Raw genomic sequence first — 15,000 nt, forward strand, 5'->3', positions numbered from 1 at the left:
CTCACTTACGTTCTCTTTTTCTCAAAGAAGAGAGAGAGAGAGAGAGAGAGAGAGAGGGAAAGGGTGTTAGGCATGCAGTTTTCACTCGGTTAAAAAAACGAAACGAGAGGAGGAAGAAGGAAAAGAAAAGAAATTCTCTTTCTCTCTTTCTCTCTCTCTCTCTCTCTCTCTCTCTCTCTCTCTCTCTCTCTTTCTTTGACATTCATTCAATTAATACGATTCGTTAGATCAAACCGTAAACCGCGATAATCCGCCCGATCAATGCCAGCTCGTAGTAAGAGCAACTAAGCAACTAAGCGCATAAGTATATGAATGCATGTAAGTACTTACACAAATAAAATAATCACTTACGATTTAATAGACATACATCACGCGTTTGAATACGTAAATACGTAGAGACATGTATTATTCAAATGATATAATTATCAATTTTTTTTTCTTCTTTTCTGCTTTTTTTTTTTTTCTTTTTCTTTTTTTTTTCTCTTTTTTTCTTCTCTAACGCTGTTCGTCAAGCGCGCATTATCATTTTTTCTTTTTTTTTTTTTTTTTTTTTCTTGCTTCTTTTCCTTTTTTCCTTTTTCTTTCCTCGTTTAAATAAGACAAAGGATTTTTACGTAAGTATACTTACATATTTATTTACTTACTTACTTACTTACTTAGTAAACGGGGGGAAAAAGTTATGGGTTTTTTCTTTTTTTTTTTTACCTTCCACACCGTGACGGGAACCGATCGCGTCCTTCATAAGGCGCGGTCGCGGCTTCTCGTAGTAAGAAAGTTGAATCGCCGGTGAGAGAACAAGTTTGGAAACGCGCTAATCGAGTTTCCGATGAACGTCAGTTGCTACCGACGTTCTGTTCTATCGGTCGCGGGGGTTGAGCTGAGAGGGCGGCCAGAGGAAGCCCGTCTACCTCTGTTCTACCCTTCTCTGCTTTACCCTATCTTTTTCTGTCCTATTCTACCGCCCTGTTCTGCGCCCTGCCGTTTGACGAAGTCGCCGAAACAATTAGTCGATTGTTTCTCGTCATCCAATCACCGTGGTCTTCTGCGTGGTCTTTCACTTTTGCTCATGTATTAATTAATTAATCAATTTATTTTTATTTTATTTTCCTCGGTTTTTGCTTCTTCATTCTCACCATCGGGTTTACGTCTATGGGAATATAAGATGATTAAATTAAAAGAAAAAAGGAGAAAGTAAAAAAGGAAAGAAAGAAAGAAAGGAGATTTATTTAATCCTCGTCAGAGAGAAATATCAATGCACTTGTATTTTTATTTCGAGAAATCTTTTCTTTTTTCTTTTTCTTTTTTTCTTTTCTTCTTTTTATTTTTTAACTTTATTTCTTAACGTCGTATTACTTTCGTTTATATATTTATGTTTAATTATACATGATTTATTATAAATGATAGATGATATACTTAATTCCTTTCATTTTTTTATATTTTTTTTTTCTTTTTTTTTTTTTTTTTTGAAAGATGATGAAAGAAAAAGATATTGTTTCGTAGAGGATTATTTAAAGTACAAAAAAAAAAAAAAGAAAATAAAAAGAAAGAAAGACAAAAGAAAATAGACGAAAGAAAAAGCGGAAGAAAAAAGAAGAATAATTATTTATTTCGTATTTATTATTTAAAATACAGAAAGAAAAACAAGACAGAAAGAGAGAGAGAGAGAGAGAGAGAGAGAGAGAGACAGGTAAAAAGGAAAGAAAAAAGATAAAGAGAAAAGAAAAGAAAGAAAAAGAGAAAAGAGATCATGAAAAAAATATCTACGTGTAAAAAAAGGATATTGAGTCGATTGGGGTACGTGTCGCGACGATCGCAACTCGAAGACTCTTCTTTGAACGCGAGAGAAGCGTAGATGGATATAAAGAATAGAAGTGAAGTGAAGAGAAGAGAAGCGTTCGCGATCGATTCAAAGTGTGCGCGAAATTGGTCGGTAGTGGTAGAGTTAACGCATGCGCGAGAAACGAACGAATGGGATAACTCGTAGGTCATAGTACTTAATGTCTGCCGATAGGCGGCAGTTCCAACGTCGAGCGAGGGCGCAGAGTCGGCGCGCGCAGCGCCGTTCATCGATAGAACGAGACGAGGATTGGTCGAGAGCGCGTAGGAAGAGGACGAGGCAAGCAGAGCCGTTCGCGTACCGTCCAAGTGATGCGGTTTTCTCCAGTGTCGCGTAGAGTGTAGTGTGTCTCTCTCGCCTTCCTCTTTACCCCCCTCCGTATTTCTTTGGCGCGTCGAGAGTGTTCAGTGTGCGTCGATGTGGAGGTGGTCCGGGCTTCTTCTTACCGATGACTAAGGAGTGCATTTAGGTAATTAACAAAAAAAGAACCGAACAAAGGGGGAGAAAAAAAAAGAGAAAGAAAAAAAAAAAAGAAGGAAAAGAAAAAATGAAAAAAATGTAATATAGATCACAATGAAAAGATTAGAACGATTTAACCAATATTAAATATCGAAAGAGAATCCCGAGAATAACGCGACCGCGCCCCAACGAGAAATAGAGAGAAAGGGTCTCTTTTCCGTTTCGATTCACGTTGAGAGGAGTGAGAGACGCCGTCTCGTTGTCTCCTTGCTATTTCCAACATTTCTTTTTCTCTCTCTCTCTCTCTCCCCCCTCTCTCTCTCTCTCTCTTTCTCTCATACACTCGTTCGCTTAATTTTTCTATAGCACGCGTTCGCTGTATCTTACTCTCGTTCTCTCTCTCTCTCTCTCTCTCTCTCTCTCTCTCTCTTTCACACACTTTATATATCAAAGTACCTCTCCACGAGGAGAAGGAAGAAGAGAGAGAAATGTTCGGTGCTGCTGCGCCACCATAGCTCGCCACGCCGCGCCGGCGTTATCCTCGTCACCGTTCCTATATCGTCGTGTCGTCGTTGTCTTCGTCGTCGTCGTCGTCGTCGTCGTCGTCGTTATCGTTATCGTTATCGTTATCGTTGTTCTCGTTGTCTTTATCGTCGTTGTTGTGAACGAAAAGTAATCGTTCAGCGAAACATTACCACCATCATCATCATCATCATCGTCGTCGTCGTCGTCGTCATCATCATCATCATCACTACTACCACTACCACCATCACTACTTCCTCTTCCATCTTCTCGTTATTGTCGTTATCACCGTCATCGTCGTCGTCGTCGTCGTCGTCGTTGTCGTCATTGTTGTCGTTGTCGTCGTCGTCAATCGTTGTTCAAACGAAATTTCGAGAAAAAGTACGTGGCACTGGATTACCGGCGGAACACCGTAAGTGCTAATAACCGCGTGGAGATTTGTGTGAATTTGTTCAAAGTTGATATGAAAAGAAAAAGATAGAGAGAAAGAGAGAGTGTGTGTGTGCGTGTGTGTGTGTGAGATAGAGAGAGAGAGAGAGAGAGAGAGAGAGAGAGAGAGAGAGAGGCTTTGATCGTGAGTGTTCAAAAAATATATATACAATTTTTCTCTCTTTTTCTTTTTTGTGTATCATTATTCCACAATACAAGAATGTGTGTTACTAAGAGAAAGAGAGAGATAGTTAGAGATAATCTCGTGTTAGTAACAAATATTTTTTCTCCTTTCTCTCTCTCTCTCTCTCTCTCTCTCTCTCTCTCTCTCTCTCTCTCTCTCTCTCTCTCTCTCTTACTCTTTCTTGACCGGTTTAACAGATACAAATATTCATAATATGTAACGTTCGAATTTTGAGAAAAAAAGAGAGAAGATCCTTCCTTCCTTCCATATTACAATCTCCATCTCTGTCTGTTTCGCGCGCGTTCGCCCGCGTCCGTGTTCTCTCGCGTTCACGTTCGCGTCGGCAATGATACATTCCTACTAGCCGGAAAATCGAGAATAATAATAATAAAAATAATATTAATTATTATTATTATTATTATTAATAATAATAATAATAATAATAATTGAGTGGTTATGTTCGACTAAATATATGTATGTATTTATGTATAAACAGAGGAACAGAGAGAGAGAGAGAGAGAGAGAGAGAGAGAGAGAGAAAGAGAAAGTGATAAATTAACGAACAATGATACCGATAATAACAAGTTTGACATTTCTTTTTTCACAGTACACGGAAATTCTAGTTTCACGAGAATAGGTAGTCGTCGCGTCGCGTCGCGTAGCGTCGCGTAGCTTAGCGTTGTATCGTGAACACGCGTGAGAATCTCTGTTCCACTCTTCGTATATGTGTCCTCTGTTTGTATGTATGATTTGTGTGTGTGTGTGTGTGTGCGCGTCGGTACGCGTGTGTGTATTTCTCCCTCTCTCTCTCTCTCTCTCTTTCTCTCTCGCTCGCTCGCTCTTTCTCCCCTTCCCCTGAATGTGTGTGTGAACGTTTTGCGAATGCAGCGAAATAAGTGCGTATATCGTCGTGTAGGTTCTATGTATGTGTTACGTGTGTGTATGCGTGTATTTGTGTGTGAAAGAGAAAAAGAGAGAGAGAGAGAGAGAAGATAGAAGGAAAAATAGTAAAGAAAATAGGAAACCCGCGCAGGCCGGCGGCGAGTCGAACGATCGGTACCTTTCCACCCGTTCCGGTTAGTATCGGATAGAAAGAGATAGACGTATTATTCTTTACACACGCACATACAGAAAGAGAAAGAGAGTGAGAGAGAAAGAGGAAAAGGACCGAACGAGCGAGTGAGAGCGATGATTCGGCGAGCGAACGAACGAACGAACGAAATGTGTGCGACGAAGACAGCGATATTCTATAGGAAAACAGAGAGAGAGAGAGAGAAACAAGGATAGAGAATACGAAAGACGAAAGGATACGAAGAGCGACGGATACTCTCGATCGGTTTTTCAACGCGACTGTACCGCTTCGCTACTGGTCGTCGACTTGGCACCGTGATACGACCAACACACATATCTCGCGCGGCAAACGTATATTTTCTCCTACGCGCGTCGAAACGCGGTATCGCGCGCGCGCAGCGCCTCTCCCTCCCTCCTATCCCTTTTTCCCTCTCCTTAGCCCCCTCATCTATCCCTCTCCTCTCGTTTATATATTATACTCGTCGCTCCGCGTGTTACAGTCCTCGCGAAAAGTAGCCGATTCTTCTTTTTCTTCTTTATTTTTCTTTCTTTCTCTTTTTTCTTTCTTTTTCTTTTTTTTATTTTCCCTTTTTTCGTTTTTATTTATTTCTTGTTTTGTTCTGTTTTTTTATTCTATCTTTTTTTCTTTTTATTTTTATTTTTATTTTTTTTTTATTTATTTATTTATTTATTTCTTTCTTTCTTTTTTTTTTTACCACCCTTTTAAAAATTCGAAGAGGAATTTTTTTTCCTCTCTTCTTCTCTTTCTTTATCGCCCCTTTTAAAAATTCGAAAAGAACTTTCTTCTTTTCTTTTTTTTTTTTTTTTTTTTTTTTTTTTTTTTTCTCGTTGTTTTTTTGTTTTTAATTCCTTTTTTGTTTCTCTCGTTTCTTTGGAACTCGCCCGAAAATATTTTTCTATGAAAAGAATCGATGGTCGTTGATCGAAAATAAGAAGAGGTGAAAAAGACTAGTGTTACAGATTAAAAATATTTTTTCTTTTTGATGTTTTTTTTTTTTCTTTTTTTTTTTTTTTTCTTTTTTTTTTTTTTGGAAATTGTCTTTTAAAGCGCCCGCGTTTAACAGACGTCGAGCTGTCTAACTCGTTGACTCTCTTCGATCGAAACTATTCGTTCCTATATCCGTCTGGCTCTTTCTCACTTTTTTTTTTCTTTTTCTTTTTTTCTTTTTTTTTATCTTCGTCTCCTCTCTTTTCTACATACATATTGTATATACGTATGTATTCAATACACACGAATGTTGAGGCTTTAATTTCCATTTTTCATTTTTGAAATTTTTTTTTTTTTTTTTTTTTTTTTTTTTTTTTTTTTTTCTTTTTTTCTCCTACCACTTTTTCTAGAATTTCTTTTTTCTTTCGTGTATTCAATAGACGCAGGAATATTGAAGCTTTCGTATTAATTTTTCATTTTGGAAGTCTTTTTCTTTTTTTCTCTCCTTCAAAAATTTTTAGAACTTTGTCCTAACTTCGATCGAATTCAATCTTTTATTTTCATAAGGAGTGCTCGATAAAATGATAATTTTATTAAAAGTGATATAGGCCAAAAAGTTTTGGGGGATTTAAAAGAATAATAAAAGAAAAGAAAAAAAAAGAGATACGGTCGTCGTTTGTCACTATGTTCATTCAATAATATATTTCTACGAGGATATAATGTGTATTTCCTTGTGTTTGATAATCGAATTTGATCGACTATGAGACAAGGTACGATCATTAACAAGGAAGAGGATTAATTTAGTTTGAGAGCTTGTATTCTTACGTTTGACGAACGAAGAAAATCTTTTACGGAACTCACGAGCTCAAAGTGATCGATCGATCGTAAAAAATTAATTATTGCGCGACATAAAAACAATCTCCTCATGTGTGTGTCTGCTCTTCCGCGCGTCTATTCTTTCTTTATATTTTATTATATATATATGTGTATATATATATATATATATATATATATATATATGTTACTTTATTGGAGTATGTTTTATATCTTCGTGATAATTCTTTCAACGATGATAACTTGTGTTATCCTTTTTTTTTTTTTAAGGAGACACGTGAATTATAGAACGAATGTGGCATATATATTTCTGTATGATATGTAATATCAATGATCGTTATCGTAAAGAATTATATATATATATATATATTTACAGGCTAGTAAATTTCAATTATAGAAAAAATGAAATAAAATAAAATAAAATAAAATTGACAATTTATTGTCAAATATCAAAGGGAATACGTATATTATACTGTGAAAAAAAATTTCATTATCGTAAAACATTATATTTAAAAAAAAAATCTACGAGATAGTGAATTTCAATGACAACAAAAATATATGTAAGTATATATATATATATATATATATATATATATATATATATATATGTATATAAAGTAGAATTGAAAAATTGCAATTAATTATATATCAACTAAAAGTTGCATATAGAACTACGAAAGTTTTGCACGTTGAATTTATATTCGCATTTCGTGACAAAAAAAAATTGACGTAACAGTTTGATAAAGGGGGGGGGGAAAGAAAATTCTTATCAAATAATAATCGGCTACGCCTGTCCAAGAGGGAATATTTACGATAATGATACGTTTATCGTTATACTTATGACGACAAAAGATAAATCAATTTGTCATCGATAGATGCACAAGAGTTTTCTCGATCAAAAATACGAAATTCAAAAAGATAGAAACTAAATCATTCGATTCCAACTTATTCTTCTCGTTGTCATATTTATTTATTTACTTATTTATTTCCCCCTCTAATTTTTTTTTTTTTTTTTTCCCCGATATTATACTGAGATCAGTTTTTGATCTATGCGGGAAAAAATTCAGAGGAAAAAAAGATATATATCATTTATTTCTTTCATACTGATAGAAATGTATAATGATTTCATTTGGTGACAAATTAATATTTATATAAAGCATAATGACAGATTGCAGAAATTAATATTTTATATATAAATTATAAATTTTGTAAATTGTTAAAGAATTAAAAGAAAAAACATTCTTATATATATATATATATATATTCAATTGTACCACATTATTTTCATGTCTCATTTTATTTGCGAAAATATTATTATAATTCATAATGTTATATCTTTTAAGATTCTTCAAAAGAGAAATAAAAAAAAAAAAAAAAATTGAAAAATAAAATTTTCCGAGAAAATCTAAGGAAAAAAAGAAAATTACATTGTCAATCAGCCTTGATCTCCGCTCTGTTATTATACTTAATCTAATAGAATTTATCGAATATTGTTGTACGATATTACATGTATAAACGATCCAATACTTTTTACTTAATATTATTTGAATTTTTTTTTTTTTTTATAAATAAATACATACATGCATAACATATACGCGATGAACGAGCGCATGTGTATGTGTATTCGTTTGATTCAATCAAACTCGAATATGACGAGTTTCTCGTAACGAGTTATTCGATTTTCGACTTGATTTGAAACAAGCCTATCAATAACATCTGTCCATTCTCCTCAACCATGATCTCGAATCACGAACGAACATTTCACGAAATCGACACGAATGTCAATGATCCTTCACTATCAAACGTTTCACGTTTATTATATATATATATATATATATATATATATATATACATATATATCATATGGAATGTTTTTGTACTTTCTGTTTATGTATTCTTCTTTATTTTTTTTTTTGTTTATTTTCTCATTCTTTTTATTTTATTTTATTTTATATTTTTTTTTCTTTTTTTTCTTTCTTTTTTTCTTTTTTTTTTTTTTTTTGAGAACGTTAAAAAATATATCATTTCAAATTATAATGACACGTTAAAATTGCAACATTGAAATTTTTTCCTTTATTCTATAGTAAAATAATGAGGAACAAATATATACATATATAAATGCAATAAATTCATTGAAAAATATGATATTATTGAAATTTTGTAAATACTTCATTGATATTTTTCCTAGAATTTTAGAAAGGAAAAGAGAGAATCATTTTAAAATCCATTAAAAAAAAAAATTAGACAAAAATAATCAAGAAATAATCGAAATTGAAAATTCTTTGACGATGTTTATTTTATTTTATTTCTTTTTATTTATTTATTTATTTTTTTTTTTTTTTTTTTTTTCTTTAACTTCATTTATATTTTTTTTTCTTTTTTCTTTTTTCAATTTTACAAAAGAAAAAATATGTAAGACTTTCGATCGGACGAGTAGTATGAGAAATTTTAGGATAGGTCTTCGACATTTTTATTTTTATTTTCGTTCGTTTAAAAAAAAGAGAAAATTTTTTAAAATTTAATTAACGAAAGAAAAAGAGAATTCTCTCTCTCTCTCTCTCTCTTATTTTATTTACTCGATAAATCTAATACCTTCGATCGAATGTTCGTATTAGATCTTTCAAGTTTATTTACTAAAGATTTAAGAACAATAAACGTGAAAGATTAATGTGAAGTTTCATAGGAAAAACTTGCGAAATGTCGTCCAACGTAGTAAACCGAGTTAGGTATTCAACGTAAAACCGAGTAGAGCTATTTCTAGTTCACTTTTCGATATAAGTTTAGAATCTTTAGTGTTCGTCGCACTCATTCGAATTATTTCCGAATTTTTCTACGGTTTTTTAAATAAACGATACGATTATTAATCATCATCATCATCATCATCATCATCATCATCATCATATATATATATATATATATAAACGATTTGTTCATCGTTTGTGTTTAAACAAATTGAAAATAAATTAGCATCAATTAAGTTTTCTCATCTTTTTTATTATATAATACTAAATTTATTTTACATGTAATCCTATATAAATATAAAAGTGATCTGAATTACGTGTAATGTCTGTGTTTGTGCCATTTTTTAAATTTTGTATATACATATATATATATATATATATATATATATATTTTTTTTTTTTTCTTTTTTTTTTAATCCATATTTTTTTTATAATGCAAAATAAATGATATAAAAAATTTGATTAATCTTTTTACAGTTTTTATATTGGCACATAAATATATACATTTTTTGCATTGACACATACATACGTACATACTTAAATAGATAGATATATATGGAATTAAAAAGAAAAAAAACGATCAAATCATTCTTCTATATCCGTAACGATCAATAAACATACATTTTACGTTACTTTCATGTTGCCAACTCATTCTTGATAAACGTCAAATGAAGTGAGAATCGTGATTCATACCATTTGTTCTTCTTTTCTTTCTGTCTTTTTTCTTTTATTTATTTTTTTTTCTTTTCTATTTTTTTTTTTTTTTTTTTTTTTTTTTTTTTTTTTTTTTTATCTTTCATCCCCCGCCTTTTTCTTCCCCCATTCAAAATTTCATTCTTGTTTTCGTTGGCTCTTACGATCGTCATCGATTGAGTTCGACGAAATATTTAAGAAAAATTATTTAACACTAACGAAAAATCTCTTGTTACACGTAGATACATACATACATATACATTCATACATATATACATGATAATAAAGAAGTATCGTAATTTTATCGTTATGTCATGTTTCTTCGTTAAAATAAAAAATATTGTCTTGCGAGAAATAAAAAAGAAAAAAAGAAAAAGAACATTCGCAAAACGTCTTAATTTGTATTTGATTAATATAATTAATGTTGAAATACTCCATATTTTTCTATTTTAATAAACAACGTCCATTTTTTTTTTTTTTTTTTTTTCTTATGTAAAATCATCTCGATACGTGATTTGTAAATATCTTTATAAAGAAAGAAATAATCGTAAAAGTAATAATAGTAATGATTTAGATTATTCATACTAAAGTATTTATTAAGTTATTGTCTATATAAACACTATAATATATATATATATATATATGTGTGTGTGTGTAAATATACAGTATGAGAGATTATATTGTATATAAAACAATATATTATTTATTTACATGTATAATACGAAAAGATTATTTTTTTTCTTTTTTTCTTTTTTAAATTTTATTTTAATTTTATTTGTTAGATTTAATTATTAGCCGGCCTAAATACAATATAAGCTTCCTTATCTCGAATTTATCCCCCTCTCTCTCTCTCTCTCTCTCTCTCTCTCTCTCTCTATCTTTTTCTCTCTTTCTTTTTTTCTTTCTCTCTCTCTCTTTCTTTTTTCTTTCTCTCTCTTTATTTCTGTAAGGAAGTATCGTATCATGAAATTCGATTTCTCACGAGACGATCGCGTGACGCACTTCCTAATTACTCGGTTCGTGGACACGCCGCCTGACAAAGCGATTTGCATAACGCGCGAAACCCAAGTGTTAGATTGATAAATTACACTGGACATTTTATAGTTACAATAGTAAGTAAGTAGTTACATGGGTCTCGATCATTTTGTAAATCGTGCTTATTTCGTCCGTTTCAATCTTCTCGCAATTTTCTTTTGTCTCCTATCAACGAGTAACTGTCATTCGTTTTTTCCTTTCTCTTGTTTTTTTTTCTCTTTTTTTTTCTCTTTTTTTTCCTCTCTCTCTTTTTTTTTTTTTTTTTTACAAAATTATAGAATCAAAGAGGAAGCGAGAGAAAGATAGAAAGAGAACGAGAACGAGAAAATTATCACCAGTACGGATTAAAAATGTTTCAAGAGTTCGTAAATCGTATAGCAATTTTTTCACAAATTAATTAAACATTTATTAAACTTAATTTTCGTACAATTTTTTTTGTTTTTTTTTTTTTTGTTTTTTTTTTTCTTTTTCGTCTTTCTTATTTTCTTTCTTTCTTTTTTTTTTTAAATGATTTTGTTTTATTTTCTTTTTTAATTCTTTTTTCTTTTTTCATTTCTTTAAAAAGTAATAAAGTGAAATAGAGAGAAAAGACAGTAGAGAACGTCATTATCATCATCATCATCATCATCATCATCTATTCAAAATGTTTCGCGAGTTCATAATCATATAGCAAAAATTCTCTAAAATGAATTATAGATGCTGATCGAATGTGAATTTTCATATTTGAGAAAGATACCGAATGCCCTTTTTCTTTTCACATTTCCATATCCTCTTCTAAAATTTCAAATGGTTATCTCTCTCTTTAATACACACGCACACATTCTCTCTCTCTCTCTCTCTCTCTCTCTCTCTCTCTCTCTCTCTCTCTCTCTTTCTTTCTCTTTTTCTCGGCAATCACGTTTAGCGATTCGCGTTAAACGCGCTCGGCTAACGGAACGCAGATTGCACTAAATTCCAGCTCAATTGCATTGCGAACAGCACCAGAGCGAAACGGTTACACACTCTACACGGACGTGTTGCTGATTAGAGAGAGAGAGAGAGATATAGAGATAGAGATAGAGAAAGAGAAAGAGAGAAACAAACGCAGAACGCAACGTGCGTCCGTATATGTATGTGTGTGTGTGTGTGTTTGTATGTTTGTTATGTTTGTTAAGAAAAGAGAGGAGTGAGATAGAAAACGTAACCACATGCGTGTGTGTAAACGCAAAACGTAAACCTATGTTCTTGCGTATGTGTATATATGTGGTGTGTGTACGAGAGATAGAGAGAGAGGGAGAGAGAAAGAGTTGATTGTACAGCTGACTTTAGATGGAGTTCTTAATCCTAAACATTTTAGAATATTCACATGTTCACATGTAACTATATAGACGAGTAAAGAATTTTTTTTTTTTTTTTTTTTTTTTTTTTTTTTTTTTTTTTTTAATAAAAAAGAAAGATAACTATAGCCAATGAATGATGACTATATTACATATATAGATTATCATCTATATTACATATGTAGACTATCTATTTATGTATATATGAGTGTCTATTACTTTTTCATCGGAAAGACGAGTCTCTTCTTTTTTTTTTTTTACAGGTGCATAGAGCGGAAACATCATGAGTAAAAAAAAACCGTTAGACATACCGAGATATGTAACGCTCTAGATATTGTCAAAATTATTTTTATTATCGTTATTATTATTAAATATATAAATCTAGTCTCTGTAAACATATCTATATCTATAATCAGTAATCTATAATCTATATGGTTATGTATATAGATTTGTACGGGTACTAGATACGTGTACAGATATATAATACATGTGTATATATATATATATATATATATATATATATATATATATGCACGTATATATGTATGTAGTATATATACAGTTTATTTTAATATACGTGTACGTAAATTCTCTCTATCTTTCTCTGTTTTATTTCTCTCTATTTCTTTTCGTCTCTCTCTTTCTCTCTCTCTCTCTCTCTTTCATAAAATTTACCATGAATCGAAATAAGAAGAACAAATCAAGTTCTTTGAGGACCACTACTGCGTTTAGTAAAGCCCGGTGGACTACGGAAATTTTTATGATTTTATTACACAAGAAACAGTGTGCTGTGCTGTGCTGTGCTGTGCTGTGCTTGTGCTGTGTGTGTGTGTGTGAGAGAGAGAGAGAGAGAGAGAGAGAGAGAGAGAGAGAGAGAACTACCTTCATATTGCCACCTTTTGCACAATGAACGAGAACTGAACTCTCTAAAGGACGATCAAGAAAACGTGTTTCTGAACTCTGTAACGGACTGCCCAAGAAACCCGTCAAACTTGTACCCACCGTTTTCTCGTCAAACTGGGCTCTTTATTACTTTCAGAGAAGAAAAAAAAAAGAGAACTACCCTTCCTTAATTTATAACATTCGATCCGTCGTCCATCTTTCTTCAATCGTAATCCCTCCTTCTTTATACTGCTTGATTTTTATTTCTTTATTTTTCTTTTTTTCTTTTTTTTTTTTTTTTTTTTTTTTTTTTTCGTACAAATGCGAGCGTTCTTCTTGTCTTTTTCTTTGTTTGTTCCTTTTTTTATTTTTATTTATTTATTTTAATTTCTTCAAGAGTTTTTTTTTCCCCCGAAATATCGATTGTGCTTTTCAAATCAAATATTTCGAACTTTTTTATGTTTGAAGTTAAAAAAAAAAAAAAAAAAGAATTAGAAATTATATGTATTCATGTTAAGTGTATGTGTGTATATGTTCGCGTGTGTGTATGTACATAGGAAAATAAAAATTAATTATATATACAAATATGTACAGCAAGTCGTCTACCTAAATATGAAAGTAATGGAATATTCTAATTAATTTTATGGCATTAAAGTTCATTTATTTCGACTTAATTGCCATCGTCTATATTACATTTTTATGATCAGCATAAATCAAATATAGGTCAAATATAGAAAAAAGTATATACTGTATATAAAGTATTTTATGTTTGCGACAAAGGAAGGTACTTTTTTCTGACCATAAAAGACATTGTATTCGTATAAATATATATACATACATATTGTATATACATACATAACTATTTATTTTTTCAACTTCAGATATACATATATATAAAAGAAAATAGAAATAGAAATAAATCGTATATTCTCTTTATTTATACATATATACATATATGTATACATACATAAACACAAACAAACAAACAAACAAACAAACAAAAGGTTTATTTCTTACGAATCGTAGTTATTGACGTATTTCTACATGTCTATATATATATAGTATTATTATAAATATAACATATATTATATAGAAATTTTTAATTAAAAGTTTTTAATTAAAATTTTTAATTTCATTATAATATAGAAATTAAATTTCTTATATATATATATATTTTTTTTTCTTGTTCGATTTTAATCAATAATAATATAAAATATTTAAATAATTTCAGTGCAAGGACTGAGAATACCTGGGAGCGTTTGAGAAGTACATCCCCCGAGACCCCCCCAGCCAAAATCACACGCCTAACCTCTCCCCTGTCCTCCTTATCCTCTTCCGCACCCTTTCCCTCCGCAAACTTCGACAAGAAGACGTCTCATCACAGAAGTAGCAGTCGTGAGCTCGCAATGGACGGCATGGATAATAAACCAGCGCTCAATGATGACCCTTCGGTCACCTTGACCATTCGCCTTATCATGCAGGGCAAGGTTAGTCCTTATTATTAACAAAATTATTCCATTTTTAATCGCTATTAATATCACTTTTTTTTTATTTATTTATTTATTTTTTTTTTTTTTATTATTATTTTTCTTTGTTCCTTTTTTTTTTTTGTCATTAAAAAGGATTTGTCATTGAGAATTATTTTTTTTCCAGTAGAAAATTATTCGTAGATATCGGCTCAATCGAGTTTAATCGTTGTAGTATGAAAAATTTATTTTATTATACCGATCGCGTAAAAATCGTTTCGTTTATATTAAAAATATTCTTCATAGATATATAATAATATATTTATTAATAATCGATATAATATTATATGAGCTTTGACGATTTTAATTGATAATTAATCGTAATAATCAGAGGAAGAATTGAAAGCTATATATACTCGACAACGAATAAATTTCTTTTAATAGAATACATAATTAAAATGGGTAAAATAAAAGATAAAGGAAAAAATGAATTTTATATTTTTACGAATTCATTTTTTTATTTCACAAACGAAAGAAAATACATGTTATATGATAAATACAATACAAAAATTGTAGGATTAC

The 15,000-nt window shown here is 30.9% G+C and overlaps 1 protein-coding gene across 6 annotated transcripts in view; it reads left to right on the forward strand.

Moving 5' to 3' along the window:
• Positions 1 to 15,000, forward strand: part of LOC124947989 (poly(rC)-binding protein 3) — a 162,429-nt gene that overhangs the window by 93,756 nt on the left and 53,673 nt on the right. For 2 of the 6 annotated variants that reach the window (XM_047490924.1, XM_047490920.1), the window contains exons 1-2: positions 2,069 to 2,306; positions 14,184 to 14,439. In XM_047490924.1, coding sequence (XP_047346880.1) covers positions 14,359 to 14,439 — 81 coding nt within the window. In that variant the 5' untranslated portion in view covers positions 2,069 to 2,306; positions 14,184 to 14,358. Of the gene's footprint in view, positions 1 to 2,066; positions 2,307 to 3,084; positions 3,231 to 14,183; positions 14,440 to 15,000 lie in introns of those variants that run through there. The other 4 variants (XM_047490918.1, XM_047490922.1, XM_047490919.1 and 1 more) reach the window with 4 other exon arrangements.

Source organism: Vespa velutina, chromosome 3, assembly GCF_912470025.1.
Source record: "Vespa velutina chromosome 3, iVesVel2.1, whole genome shotgun sequence".
Taxonomy (NCBI): Eukaryota; Metazoa; Arthropoda; class Insecta; order Hymenoptera; family Vespidae; genus Vespa; species Vespa velutina.